General features: G+C 42.6%; 3 protein-coding genes across 3 annotated transcripts; all 3 read left to right on the top strand.

Annotated features, from left to right (window-relative positions):
• Positions 1-850: 850 nt before the first annotated feature.
• On the top strand, positions 851-4,389 carry epdr1 (ependymin related 1). The gene is made up of 3 exons (XM_041949095.1): positions 851-1,171; positions 2,561-2,769; positions 3,007-4,389. The coding sequence occupies exons 1-3, from the start codon at positions 936-938 to the stop codon at positions 3,198-3,200; spliced, it is 639 nt and encodes a 212-aa protein (XP_041805029.1). The 5' UTR covers positions 851-935; the 3' UTR covers positions 3,201-4,389.
• Positions 4,390-4,902: 513 nt separating this feature from the next.
• On the top strand, positions 4,903-7,291 carry LOC121614975 (E3 ubiquitin/ISG15 ligase TRIM25-like). The gene has a single exon (XM_041949085.1). The coding sequence runs from the start codon at positions 4,974-4,976 to the stop codon at positions 6,681-6,683; it is 1,710 nt and encodes a 569-aa protein (XP_041805019.1). The 5' UTR covers positions 4,903-4,973; the 3' UTR covers positions 6,684-7,291.
• Positions 7,292-10,105: 2,814 nt separating this feature from the next.
• Positions 10,106-12,479, top strand: LOC121614974 (tripartite motif-containing protein 16-like). The gene has a single exon (XM_041949084.1). The coding sequence runs from the start codon at positions 10,161-10,163 to the stop codon at positions 11,868-11,870; it is 1,710 nt and encodes a 569-aa protein (XP_041805018.1). The 5' UTR covers positions 10,106-10,160; the 3' UTR covers positions 11,871-12,479.
• Positions 12,480-14,254: the final 1,775 nt, after the last annotated feature.

Here is a 14,254-nt window from a genome sequence, read left to right as displayed (position 1 = left end):
CATTCAAAGACAGATATTATACTTTTTACTTCACTGCAACTATCTGAGAATTTTAGGTACTCGTTACTTAACTTTTTTTTTTTTTTTTTTTTTTTTTTACATATGAACAGCTTGAAAAATTGGATATTTTGTTAAGTTGTTGGTTTAAACTTCCCAATAGTTTATACAAGTACATCTGAAACAATTAGTTGCTTAATCAATTAAAGAGTCAGTTGGCAGCTATTTTGATATCTCCTATAAAAACATTTCATGGTTCCAACTTCACACATGTGAGGATTTGCTGCTTTTCATTTTAATAATCTAAATGTATTTTTTTTTACAAATTTTGAGGTTCCAGGTTTGGACTGTTGATTGGACAAAAACAAATATTGTGAAGGTGTGACTTTGGGCCCTTTGGGTAACTGTGACGGCATTTGTCGCTATTTTCAGAATTTTAACAAACCAACCAATCAGTAAAATAATAGAGAAATACTCATCAGATTTATCCGTGATAAAAGCATTCATTAGTTACACTCCTATTCAAAACAGTTAAAGATTAGGGGCATTATTAACTCGATAATTATCTTGGCAAATTTCCACATTTATACAAACACATTTAAAAGTTAAGTCACGTTTTACAACAATTTTACTTTAGAAAATTAGAAAGTCATGTTTACAAATGTATGTAGTATCTTCAGTAGACTGCTTTTGCAGTAGTTCCATTTTCCTCCATGTATTTATTCCTGTGTACGTTGTTTTAGTTGTTGGCCTTGAATATTGATGTTTTCTATTGAACTTATTTGTTTACTATAGTTCATGCGAGCTTTATTTTGAAAACCAAAACCGGAAGGCGTTTTTGCTCTTACTGTAGCACGCCTGTCTGCAGCAGGTGCGGCCCGCTGACAACAACAAGAATAACGGGGTCAGTTACCGGGACCCCGGTCCTTCCACAGACAATGCACCGACTGTTGTTTGCGTTTCTGGCCGCAGCCTGGGCGTCTGTTCTCGGCCTCCCCAGGCTGGATGTGTCCCCGGCGGCCGGGCCCTGCCTCGCCCCGCTGCAGTGGGAGGGCAGGTGGGTGCTGTACGACCACAGCACCGGGAGGAACAGTCGAGCCGCTGTTTCCTACGACGGCCTGAACCAGCGGATCCGAGTCCTGCAGCAGCACAAGAAGCACACCCCGTGTCAGAAGTAAGTCTGCCTTTAGGAGACATGTTACAGTGCGAGCCGGGCTTTTATCAGCCCATTGCACACAGTTAATGTAAAAGAGGAGGAAACAGATTTTAATCTAATATATAATATAATTAGTGATTAGTGAATAATCTAATTACACACACGTGAGGCCTATTTCCTGCACTGATCTATATTTTTTCATATTATCTTTACTGTAAACATCTGTATTGCAGTTTTGTAATGTAAAAATAATGTCTCCAAGCCCTCCCAGTAAATTCATTAAATTAAGGGTAAAATTGTACCAAAAATACATAGAATACAAAAAAATTAGACCAAAAAGTAGATGTAAAAATACAAAACTATAACTACTGAATAATAATAAGAAGAAGACATAACGGTAGCACCTCTTACTGAAGTACCATACCTAGGTAATAAGGGCTTAGCCAGTGTTAATAAGTAATTTTACTAGATTAGTTAAAGGCCGTTAAGATGAACTTCAAAAGTTGTTCTTATCGGTGGCTTATAACTGATCCATAAAGCATCAGCAAATTACATATTAATTATAATAATAAGCTTTTAAATGTATGTAAAATGTATACAAAGTATTACATAAGAAAGTGGTTCCTTTGTCTTTAATATTATTATTACATCATTTTGTATTACACCATCTTTTATTCATGGCACCATTTTCAGTAAGAAATTTGTTATATTTTCCCTCTTATAAAGGGTTTTTACAGGCTATTAAAATGAATTGACTCTGCTTTAAAAGCCTGCAGTTCAGCCCCGTCAGCTTCCTTTTTAAAGTGCTCATTATTCACTGCAGCTGTGTTGCAAGAATAAACCAACACTGTGACTCTGCCGGGACTGAAGTCTGCAGTTGAGAAATGTTATCTGGCAGGTAAACAAGGACAAACCTGCTAATCAACATGGGCTTGTTTAGTTTGCCGTGTGGCTTTAGCGCCGCCATGTTTTACAGAAGTACAGTGTACTGCCAAAAGTATGTGGACACCCACGTCCTCGGCCCTTCACTCTCTACAAATAGATATCTGTACATGAATGCAGAATCTTTTAGCAAAGGGCAGGAGTTTGGTATCAGAAGTGGCATTGATCAATCATGTGCAGGTAAATGGTTCACGTGGTTCATGGCTAAATAGGCTGAATATGTCTTATCTCAAACCCGTTGGTTGTGACAACAATTTAGCTTTTTATTAGCTTTTTTAGAAATTTAAATATTCTGACTGAGAGCCAGACCTTATCAGCAGTGTTGTGATGTCAGTGTTGGACCTCACCGATGCTCTTGTGACTGAATCCCTGCAGCAGGTTCAGCATGTGGTGGAAACAGGAAGATGGGCTCTGAGCAGGTGATAGTACTGACTCTATGCAGCTGAAACTCTGCTTCTGCTCCAGGTTTTTTGAGTACATCTACTTGTATCAGAGCATGGTGATGTTCCAGATTGACCAGAAGACCAAGGACTGTTCAAAGATCGCTCTGACGGAGGCCTGGGACCCCTTCGACATCCCAGGCAACTCCACCTTCGAGGACCAGTACTTCATCGGAGGCCCCGGGGACAACGTGGAGGTTCAGGAGTGGTCAGACAGGAAGCCGGCACGCCAACGTAAGTCTGTGGGTTCGATACGAGTGACCCCAGTCACATGACATGGAGTCATTTGATCCACTGTGAACAGAAAAATAAGTTTCAGTGCAGCTTTGAGTGAGTGTGAATCATTCAACACTTTGTGCAGCTGCTTCGCAGTATATAAAAATAAACCCTCCGGTGAGGTTCCTTCTTTCAGGTTTAACAGATTTAAAGCGCAGCTGTTGGTGGAGTAACATCTGCTCGTCTCTCCACCAGATGAGACCTGGGTGGGCGTTTACACCCTGAAGGACTGTTACCCAGTGCAGGAGACCTACACCAGGAACAGCAGCGTCACCACCTCCACCCGCTTCTTCAACATCCAGCTGGGTATCAGCGACCCCGACGTCTTCACCCCACCCAGCACCTGTCAATCAGCTCGGCCGCAGAGGATGGCCGAGTCCGTCTGCTGAGGCCTCGCCGGTCCTCACCTTTGACCTTAGAAACACAACAGCACTCTGAGGCTGAACTCACTCCCTCGTTCACGATTTTGCGTCATTGCTCACAGGCGTAGCGTCGCCCAGCTGTTACATTTTGCATCCATGAAATCAGATTTTCAATCAAATATTTGGATTGTTAGCAGAAAGAAGGCGACGTGCCATGGACGTTACTGTTTTCATTGCATTATGGGAATTTTTTAGACACTGTATAGTGCATACACTTCACACCTCACAATTTGGACACTCAAATGAAATGGCGCAGGGTAAATATAGTGTGCGATATGGTAAAAAGGGAGTGATTTCAGATGCAGTCCTTGTCCGGAGTCTTAGAGAGGTGTTTGCTAATTTGCTGCTAATTTGCTGTTATCAGGACCAATGAGCCCTGCTAGCTGCAACCTAACTAACTGTTAACTACTAACTACTGTGCATTGACATTAAAGGAATTTGATTCTGTTCTAATTGTACGATGTGGTTATATTGAGATTGCTTTAGAATTAGCTTCATGCTAAAACGTGATGCTGACGACCGCTTGATAATTTCTTTGCTCACAGCAGGCAGTTTAATAAATCCAAATGTTTCTTCACACAAAACATGAGTGGAAACAATAATATATCGTGTCATCTATCCAAATCGTATGTGTTTGAATTTAATTTTGGATTGTTTGAGGTCGAAGCATAAAGCTTAAGGTACGTTTCTGCAGTGATCTGTTGGATCTGTTCTAACTAAGCAACACACATTAGCCAATCAGAGGGACACTGGGAGGGTCGACTGGACATTTTTTTTGGATCACTGAGATTTTGGAATAATGGGCTGTCTCCTTCACATCCCTCAGCTCTGGCTAGCTCCCTCAGATACTGTAAATAACATTAGCTTTAGCAAAATGTTAGCATAGCATGTACATACTGCATGAAATGCTGTTTGCCAGTTACGAGCACAGAAATGTCTCATTTTGGACATTTCTAAGAAAAGCTTGTACGAAATGTTCACCATCAAAATATACCTGACCAGACAATAAATAAACGCTTCCATGAGTACAGGACCTCACATGAGAAGTCTGCAGTGTATGAAAGCAAAGCAGTTTTTATAAATACAACGGCTGTGCCACACATGAACAAAAGAGAGAGAGCATAACTGTTGGAATTGTGAAATATTATATCTAACAATAAAATACACTGTTTACTCAATATTACATTTGGAATTGAACCTGTTTTCTTCAAAAACACGGAAAGGACTTCATCAGATAATGTTCTGTATTTTATGACATTTTTGGAGTTTCATTAACTTTACAGCAGTAATTAATTTATCTGTATTTGATGTATTGAATTTTAATAATTATGTCTTCACTGAAAGAGGGAGCGTCTCCAAACCCTCTGATTGTAATCAGAGTTGACCTCCTAAAAGCTGAAGTGAGCAGTGGTTTTAATGAGAAATGAGCTCTGTTGTAAACAAGTGTTGAACACACAGTATCTCTCTCAAACTGCTCGTCTTCCTGAATGAGTCGGAGCTCGATAACCCCTCCCTCTTCTTCCTGCTCTCAAACACAGCAGCTCCACTCTGTCCACGTATTTCCTGGTTCCCTCCCCTTCAGATCTACACTTTGAAGATGGGTGTAACCAACATGTGGTGCGGTGCAGGAGCTGACAGGCCCCATTCACTGCAGAAACACATGCTGTTTAGATCAGAGCTCAAACTGGTTTCACTTCTGAGAAAGTGAAACTCAGACAGTCGTTGACACTGAGAGGAGAAATGGCGCAGAAAGGAGTTCAGCTGGACCAGGAAACAATCTCCTGTTCGATCTGTCTGGATCTACTGAAGGATCCGGTGGCTATTCCCTGTGGACACAGCTACTGCATGAACTGTATTAAAGGCTTCTGGGATGAAGAGGATGAGGAGAAAATCCCCAGCTGCCCTCAGTGTAGGCAGACCTTCACTCCGAGGCCTGTCCTGGTGAAAAACACCATGTTAGCAGCTTTAGTGGAGGAGCTGAAGAAGACTGGACTCCAAGCTGCTCCTGCTGATCACTGCTATGCTGGACCTGAAGATGTGGCCTGTGATGTCTGCACTGGGAGGAAACTGAAAGCCCTCAAGTCCTGTCTGGTCTGTCTGGCCTCTTACTGTGAGAAACACCTCCAGCCTCATTATGACTCACCTGCCTTTAAAAAACACAAGCTGGTGGACCCCTCCAAGAAACTCCAGGAGAACATCTGCTCTCGTCACGACGAGGTGATGAAGATGTTCTGCCGTACTGATCAGCAGTGTATCTGTTATCTCTGCTCTGTGGATGAACACAAAGGCCACGACACAGTGTCAGCTGCAGCAGAAAGGACTGAGAGGCAGAGAGAGCTGGAGGTGAGTCGACAAAACATCCAGCAGAGAATCCAGGACAGACAGAAAGATGTGAAGGTGCTTCAACAGGAGGTGGAGGCTATCAATGGCTCTGCTGATAAAGCGGTGGAGGACAGCCGGAAGATCTTCACCGAGCTGATCCGTCTCATGGAGGAAAGAAGGTCTGATGTGGAGCGGCAGCTCAGATCCCAGCAGGAAACTGAAGTGAGGCGAGTCAAAGAGCTCGAGGAGAAGCTGGAGCAGGAGATCACTGAGCTGAAGAGGAAAGATGCTGAGCTGAAGCAGCTCTCACACACAGAGGATCACAGCCAGTTTCTACACAACTACCCCTCACTGTCACCACTCAGTGGATCTACAGACTCATCCGCCATCAAGATCCGTCCTCTCAGCTACTTTGAGGATGTGACAGCTGCTGTGTCAGCAGTCAGAGATAAACTACAGGACGTTCTGACAGAGGAATGGACAAACATCTCACTGACAGTGGCTGAAGTGGATGTTTTACTGTCAGCTACACAACCAGGACCCAAGACCAGAGCTGGATTCTTCAGATATTCACGTGAAATCACACTGGATCCAAACACAGCAAACACAAAGCTGTTATTATCTGAGGGGAACAGAAAAGCAACAGTAATGAGTGAAAAACAGTCTTATTCTGATCATCCAGACAGATTCACTGTTTATTGTCAGGTCCTGAGTAGAGAGAGTCTGACTGGACGGTGTTACTGGGAGGTGGAGCTGAGAGGGACAGGAGTTTGTGTAGCAGTCGCATACAAGAACATCAGCAGAGCAGGGTGGAATGAATGTCGATTTGGACTAAATGACAAATCTTGGGCGTTAGATTGGAACAACAACAGTTATTACTTTTGGTACAACAATGTGAAGACTCCCGTCTCAGGTCCTCGGTCCTCCAGAGTCGGAGTGTACCTGGATCACAGTGCAGGTATTCTGTCCTTCTACAGCATCTCTGAAACCATGACTCTCCTCCACAGAGTCCAGACCACGTTCACTCAGCCTCTCTATGCTGGACTTTGGCTTTGTTACACTGATGGAGACTCTGCTGAGTTGTGTAAACTCCAACAGTCAGAAGTCATTTCAGGGACAGTGGGTTAAATTGTGTGTTTGAATTGTGAAACTTGTCTTCATGTTTGTTGCTGAGAGCTGATTGTTGTGGCATTTGTTCACTGCGCAGAGATCAGCTGTCAATCAAACACTGTGGGTGGGACTTTGACGTCTTCTCATGTGTTGTTCTGTAAATGTTTGAGTGTGTTTAGGTGGAGCTCCTTCCTGTGTCTGTTCAGCCATGGAGGCTCTCGCTGCTCAGGATGATCGCTGTTTACCTGAACTGACTTTTCTCTGCATGAAAACAGAAACTTCTCTGAGCTCTACATGTCTGTTGAATGTTTCTGTTGGTTTATTTGTCTGTTGTTGTTTCTCCTCCACTGCACGAGTGTTTAGAGAGAAAGCAGCAGAACGTCCTCTATCGTACATGTTCTGTTCTCAGAAATCTGTGATGACATTTACATTTATTTGTTGTTAACATGATCATAATGAGTCCGATCACTCGTTGTTTTCTTTCACATAGCTGAGATACTGGTCAAACAAGCTGATTGTGTGGATGAAGTGAATCTGTGCCTGAAATCACTGAACAAAAGTCGTTGAACAGACTTTATTGATTGAAGGTTTACATAATGAATAAAGTTTTTTTATTTTAAGAATGAGCAATATTTTCTTCTTGTCTTCATTCCTGGATATCACACAAATCTGATGGAGAACATGTGAAACTAATATGAGAGAATAACTGAGGCAGATTTCCTCCTGAAACACCTGAAAGTTCAGCGTTCAACAGTCAGTCAGTCTCACTGTCTGACATCATGGAGCTGATATTATTCTTGTGTTGACAACGTCAATCTTTACATGCAGTCAATGAACAAGAGTCCGACGATGATCGATCTTCCTTTTATTTGTTCAGAGTAGAAAAAACTAGAAGAGAAAGCTGAGACTAATATGATAGCAATACACACATTATAGGACAGACCATAATTTCCCCTGTTGCAATGGCGCAATCACTGTATTTCAGTAATCCAAACCAACAATGTTCAATGTTATCAATTCCTTGTGCAGTTGTTCAATATTTCTGAATATTTTCCATCAGCAAAATATTTTTTATCGTCTTTTGAATAAAATGTCCGTATATATTGTCAACTTCTTATTTTGTATTTTGTATTTTATTATTTTCCATTGCCTTGCTATTGCTATTTCCATTGCTCCTGCCTGTAAAAATGAATTTTCCCAGCTGGTGATTCATAAAGTTTATCTTATCTTATCTTAAATAATATCTTAACCTCTTCAAGTCTCATAAATATATCACCTTTCAAAAGTCTTCAAGAGATTAAAGTGGTGGAAAGTATTTAAAAACACTGAAATTGGCGCTGCCACAATCTTCCATTGACAGCCATGTTAGAAAACTGATTTATGCACGTCTTCTTGTCTGATGTCTCAACAAAGGGTTCAGTCCAGTCCACAGTCAAGCAGCTGTTTTACATGAGTCATGGAGTTTGGGTGCAGCACAGTGCAAGTGCAAAAGCAAATTCTGAACCCTCAGATGCATCAGTGAAGTATTACAAGCATAGTGTGATACATTTCCATTCACAGGATCTGTTTGCATCTGTTTGCCGTCTCTGTCAGCGGTCACCAAGTCCTGCACTGAAACTCTAAATTCACGTTACACTGATCACCAAAGCATTGATCGCAGAGTCTGACAAACACTGGAACAATTCATTAAACAGCCATAAACACTCAGGGACAGCATGAGCTGTCTTACCTTCTTCCTCACCACGTTCTGTGCACAACCACACAAGGCCCGGACCAGATCGCTAGATGCTAACAGCTAACTCTGCATGCTAATCTGAAAATGGAGGATCCCTCCTGGTGTGTTGAACATTTCCCATCTGTTGCTGTTGTGATTCATGCAGTTTATGGCACTTCATCATCATTTCCTCACAAGCTCTTAGATTTGTTTTCTACCCCCAGATACTGAGACCGAGGCCAGTATTAATCATTTCTGATTGGTCCAGCACTCACATATATGGTCCTAAAATAAAGACGTAAAGGCATGTTTACTCCTTTACCGTCCTGTTCATCCTGATGTGGCAAGATTGAGAAGAGCTGCAGATCCGTGTGAAGAAACACCCCCAAAAGGCAATTAAATTATGGGACAAACCTGATGAGGAAATGAAGGATGTAGAAAAGAGGTACAACAGTGATTACATCATCTGGTGAGAGATTTGGCTTGGGGTTTATTTGCTGTCTCCACAGGTCAGAGAGAGTGTAGGGGGTGTAAGGTTCACATATGAGACGTTCAGCCACTGGATATACAAACAGGCGAAGTGGCCAATCTCTCCAGGGGCAATATCTCTTTTTGATCTGCTCCAGAAGCCGGACGTTCATTAAGTTCACAGTAGTGTTGTGACGTTCACAAACGAACTGGTTCTTTTGAACGGCTCGTTAACATGAACGATGGGAACCGAGTCGCAGCTGGGAACCGTTCTTTTTTTTTCCAGTTACATGGGGAGGAGCGCTGCCCAGTTGCGCGGTGCTTATTAGATATGCAAATAACATCACGCCACCTTGTGCACGCTGCCTTCACGTGAGTCCGCCAGTAACAAAAACAACAACAACAACAACACAGAAACACATGAACTTCCCCTGCCTTGGAGAGCCGCAGCAGCAGCGAGCTGTCTAAATGAGGAGAGTCAGTCCGTCGTCGTCGACAAAATGAGCCAATTAAGGAAACGAAGCAGCATTTGGATGCACTTTTCTCTCGTGGCAGAAAGTAAGGCTGAATGCAGGATTTGCAAAAAAAAATATTTTTTTAAGTCAGGCTGCACAAATAATTTGCACAGAAATTCATTGTAGCCTGCTTTGATTTTTAATGTTTATACGTGTTCAAGTCATGGTTTACATACATACACAGAATTTGTACAAAGGGTAATTCACGTCACTGTCCAAGCAGAGTGATATGGCGCCACCCTGTGGAATATTTACAATTAATCCAGATCAGACTTTAAACTCTAATCCCACATTTCAAATAAGGTTATAATCAATATTTCAGAATAATTCAAACTAAATCATTCCTCCCAGTGATTATTTCCAAGGTAAAATGAGTTCAGGCCAGACTGCCTTCTTAAAACTTAGTAAATATAAAAATGAGCCAAATGAGACAGTTTTTTGAACGGCTCTTTGAAAGGAACTGCTCACCAAGATCCAGCTCCCCTCAAAGAGCCATAAATCCCATCTCTAACACAGTATCTCTCTCAAACTGCTCGTCTTCCTGAATGAGTCGGAGCTCGATAACCCCTCCCTCTTCTTCCTGCTCTCAAACACAGCAGCTCCACTCTGTCCACGTATTTCCTGGTTCCCTCCCCTTCAGATCTACAAGTTGAAGATGGGTGTAACCAACATGTGGTGCGGTGCAGGAGCTGACAGGCCCCATTCACTGCAGAAACACATGCTGTTTAGATCAGAGCTCAAACTGGTTTCACTTCTGAGAAAGTGAAACTCAGACAGTCGTTGACACTGAGAGGAGAAATGTCGCAGAAAGGAGTTCAGCTGGACCAGGAAACAATCTCCTGTTCGATCTGTCTGGATCTACTGAAGGATCCGGTGACTATTCCCTGTGGACACAGCTACTGCATGAACTGTATTAAAGGCTTCTGGGATGAAGAGGATGAGGAGAAAATCCCCAGCTGCCCTCAGTGTAGGCAGACCTTCACTCCGAGGCCTGTCCTGGTGAAAAACACCATGTTAGCAGCTTTAGTGGAGGAGCTGAAGAAAACTGGACTCCAAGCTGCTCCTGCTGATCACTGCTATGCTGGACCTGAAGATGTGGCCTGTGATGTCTGCACTGGGAGGAAACTGAAAGCCCTCAAGTCCTGTCTGGTCTGTCTGGCCTCTTACTGTGAGAAACACCTCCAGCCTCATTATGACGCAGCTCCATTAAAGAAACACAAGCTGGTGGACCCCTCCAAGAAGCTCCAGGAGAACATCTGCTCTCGTCACGATGAGGTGATGAAGATGTTCTGCCGTACTGATCAGCAGTGTATCTGTTTTCTCTGCTCTGTGGATGAACACAAAGGCCACGACACAGTGTCAGCTGCAGCAGAAAGGACTGAGAGGCAGAGAGAGCTGGAGGTGAGTCGACAAAACATCCAGCAGAGAATCCAGGACAGACAGAAAGATGTGAAGGTGCTTCAACAGGAGGTGGAGGCTATCAATGGCTCTGCTGATAAAGCGGTGGAGGACAGCCAGAAGATCTTCACCGAGCTGATCCGTCTCATGGAGGAAAGAAGGTCTGATGTGGAGCGGCAGCTCAGATCCCAGCAGGAAACTGAAGTGAGGCGAGTCAAAGAGCTCGAGGAGAAGCTGGAGCAGGAGATCACTGAGCTGAAGAGGAAAGATGCTGAGCTGAAGCAGCTCTCACACACAGAGGATCACAGCCAGTTTCTACACAACTACCCCTCACTGTCACCACTCAGTGGATCTACAGACTCATCCGCCATCAAGATCCGTCCTCTCAGCTACTTTGAGGATGTGACAGCTGCTGTGTCAGCAGTCAGAGATAAACTACAGGACGTTCTGACAGAGGAATGGACAAACATCTCACTGACAGTGGCTGAAGTGGATGTTTTACTGTCAGCTTCACAACCAGAACCCAAGACCAGAGCTGGATTCTTCAGATATTCACGTGAAATCACACTGGATCCAAACACAGCACACACAGATCTGTTATTATCTGAGGGGAACAGAAAAGCAACAGCAACGACTCAACAACAGTCTTATTCTGATCATCCAGACAGATTCACTGGTTATTGTCAGGTCCTGAGTAGAGAGAGTCTGACTGGACGGTGTTACTGGGAGGTGGAGCTGAGAGGGACAGGAGTTTGTGTAGCAGTCGCATACAAGAATATCAGACGAGCAGGGTGGAAAGAATCTGAATTTGGACGAAATGACAAATCTTGGGCGTTATATTGGAACAACAACAGTTATAACTTTTGTTACAACAATGTGAAAACTCCCGTCTCAGGTCCTCGGCCCTCCAGAGTCGGAGTGTACCTGGATCACAGTGCAGGTATTCTGTCCTTCTACAGCATCTCTGAAACCATGACTCTCCTCCACAGAGTCCAGACCACGTTCACTCAGCCTCTCTGTGCTGGACTTCTGTTTTGGTATCCTCCTGGAAACTCTGCTGAGTTGTGTAAACTCCAACAGTCAGAAGTCATTTCAGGGACAGTGGGTTAAATTGTGTGTTTGAATTGTGAAACTTGTCTTCATGTTTGTTGCTGAGAGCTGATTGTTGTGGCATTTGTTCACTGCGCAGAGATCAGCTGTCAATCAAACACTGTGGGTGGGACTTTGACGTCTTCTCACGTGTTGTTCTGTAAATGTTTGAGTGTGTTTAGGTGGAGCTCCTTCCTGTGTCTGTTCAGCCATGGAGGCTCTCGCTGCTCAGGATGATCGCTGTTTACCTGAACTGACTTTTCTCTGCATGAAAACAGAAACTTCTCTGAGCTCTACATGTCTGTTGAATGTTTCTGTTGATTTATTTGCATGTTGTTGTTTCTCCTCCACTGCACGAGTGTTTAGAGAGAAAGCAGCAGAACGTCCTTTATCGTACATGTTCTGTTCTCAGAAATCTGTGATGACATTTACATTTATTTGTTGTTAACATGATCATAATGAGTCCGATCACTCGTTGCTTTCTTTCACATAGCTGAGATACTGGTCAAACAAGCTGATTGTGTGGATGAAGTGAATCTGTGCCTGAAATCACTGAACAAAAGTCGTTGAACAGACTTTATTGATTGAAGGTTTACATAATGAATAAAGTTTTTTTATTGTAAGAATGAACAGTGTTTTCTTCTTGTCTTCATTCCTGGATATCACACAAATCTGATGGAGAACATGTGAAACTAATATGAGAGAATAACTGAGGCAGATTTCCTCCTGAAACACCTGAAAGTTCAGCGTTCAACAGTCAGTCAGTCATTGGCATTGACAGCCATGTTAAAAAAATGATTTAAGCATGTCTTCTTGTCTGATGTCTAAACAAAGGGTTCAGTCCAGTCCACAGTCAAGCAGCTGTTTTACATGAGTCATGGAGTTTGGGTGCAGCACAGTGCACGTGCAAAAGCAAATTCTGAACCCTTAGATGCATCAGTGGGTCAGAGTGGCCCAGTGGGTTCACGATCTTGCAATATTTTTCACCCTATTATCGATGTATTCCTCAAAAAAATTGTTCAGATTTTGGACCATTTGCATTTTTATTTACCTTTCATATTTTTTAAGAAACTGATTTCTTGGGGGGTGGGTATTTCAGTTGTTTCCATGCTTACCAACTGTAGCTGTCAGGTACAGATAATAATAATAATAATGATAATAGTAATAATAAACTTTAGAACTTTATATAGCACAAATCATGCACAACATGCAACACGCAGTGCTTAACATTAAAACAAATAATAGTAACATGTGTGATAAAACAATAAAAACAAGGAAAATAAAATAAAATAAAGTAGAATTAAAACAACAGGATAAGACAAGATAAAACTGCCATCAGGTACAAAGAAAAGACACTTCAGGAGACAGTGATGTGAGAACGAAGATTTTGTTTGAGGGGGTCAGCAGATTTCGAACCCCTAAGACCCTCTGAGAGGCTGCTCCAGAGTTCTGGGGCGTAATTAACAAAGCCTGCTTCTCCCTGTCTGATACTGTAGTTGACCTATACTTCTGTATATACTGTGTACCAAACATCCAATATCAGCAGTGCCTCCACTCAGGATCATCACAGCAAGATGTGACACATGTAAATTAGTAGACATGACATCTAGAACAAGGACAACAAAGCTGAACAAATAAAGGTAAAGAACAGACAGGACTGTTGTTTAGGCCTACACAAGCGTGTAAGGTGTACATCGGTGCATATATCCATCAGCAGCAGTGATCAACGGCATAGAGTAAATCTCTGTGTAAAAGCCAAGTTTTCTATAAGTCATAGACAACACAGATAGTACAAAGAAAATAAATATTGACTGGATGTATATGGAGTGGATGATTATGTACTGTACAGTACTTTCATGTATGCATGTCAATACACAGTATATCCAGTGTGCAGGATTTATTTATTGACAGTGACAATGTATGATGATTCAACCTTCGTTCCAAAAAAGTGAATTCAATCATTTACTGTCACTACTACTCTTTACTGGCTACGTTGTATAAAGTGCTCCTGAGCTCATGCTGTGATATCCTTTAGACAATCATGTGTTCACAAAGCGGTGAACCTCGCTCCATCCTCGCTGTGAACCACTGAGCCTTTCCAGGATGATTCATACCCAAACCTGTTACCTGTTATCAACCTGTTTACCTGTGGAATGTTCCAAACAGGTGCACATAAAACATATTGAAACCAAAAGTACGTGGACAGGTGGTTCCACATAGCCTACTTCAGATGAAGCATTGATGATAAAAAAAAAAAAAAAATCTGTGTACAATGTGTGCCTTTTGAGGTCAGCTGATCTCCAACGTGGCCGCCAGGGGGACGTCTCCGTCAACAGAAAGCCGCCGGTCCAGCGCCACACTACATATCCCAGAATCCTTCGCGTCACTTTTTCATCTTCTGTCTA

Source organism: Chelmon rostratus, chromosome 12 (genome assembly GCF_017976325.1).
Source record: "Chelmon rostratus isolate fCheRos1 chromosome 12, fCheRos1.pri, whole genome shotgun sequence".
Lineage (NCBI taxonomy): Eukaryota > Metazoa > Chordata > Actinopteri > Chaetodontiformes > Chaetodontidae > Chelmon > Chelmon rostratus.
The sequence above is the reverse complement of the archived record's forward strand: the minus strand, read 5'-3'. Positions and strand labels throughout refer to the sequence as shown.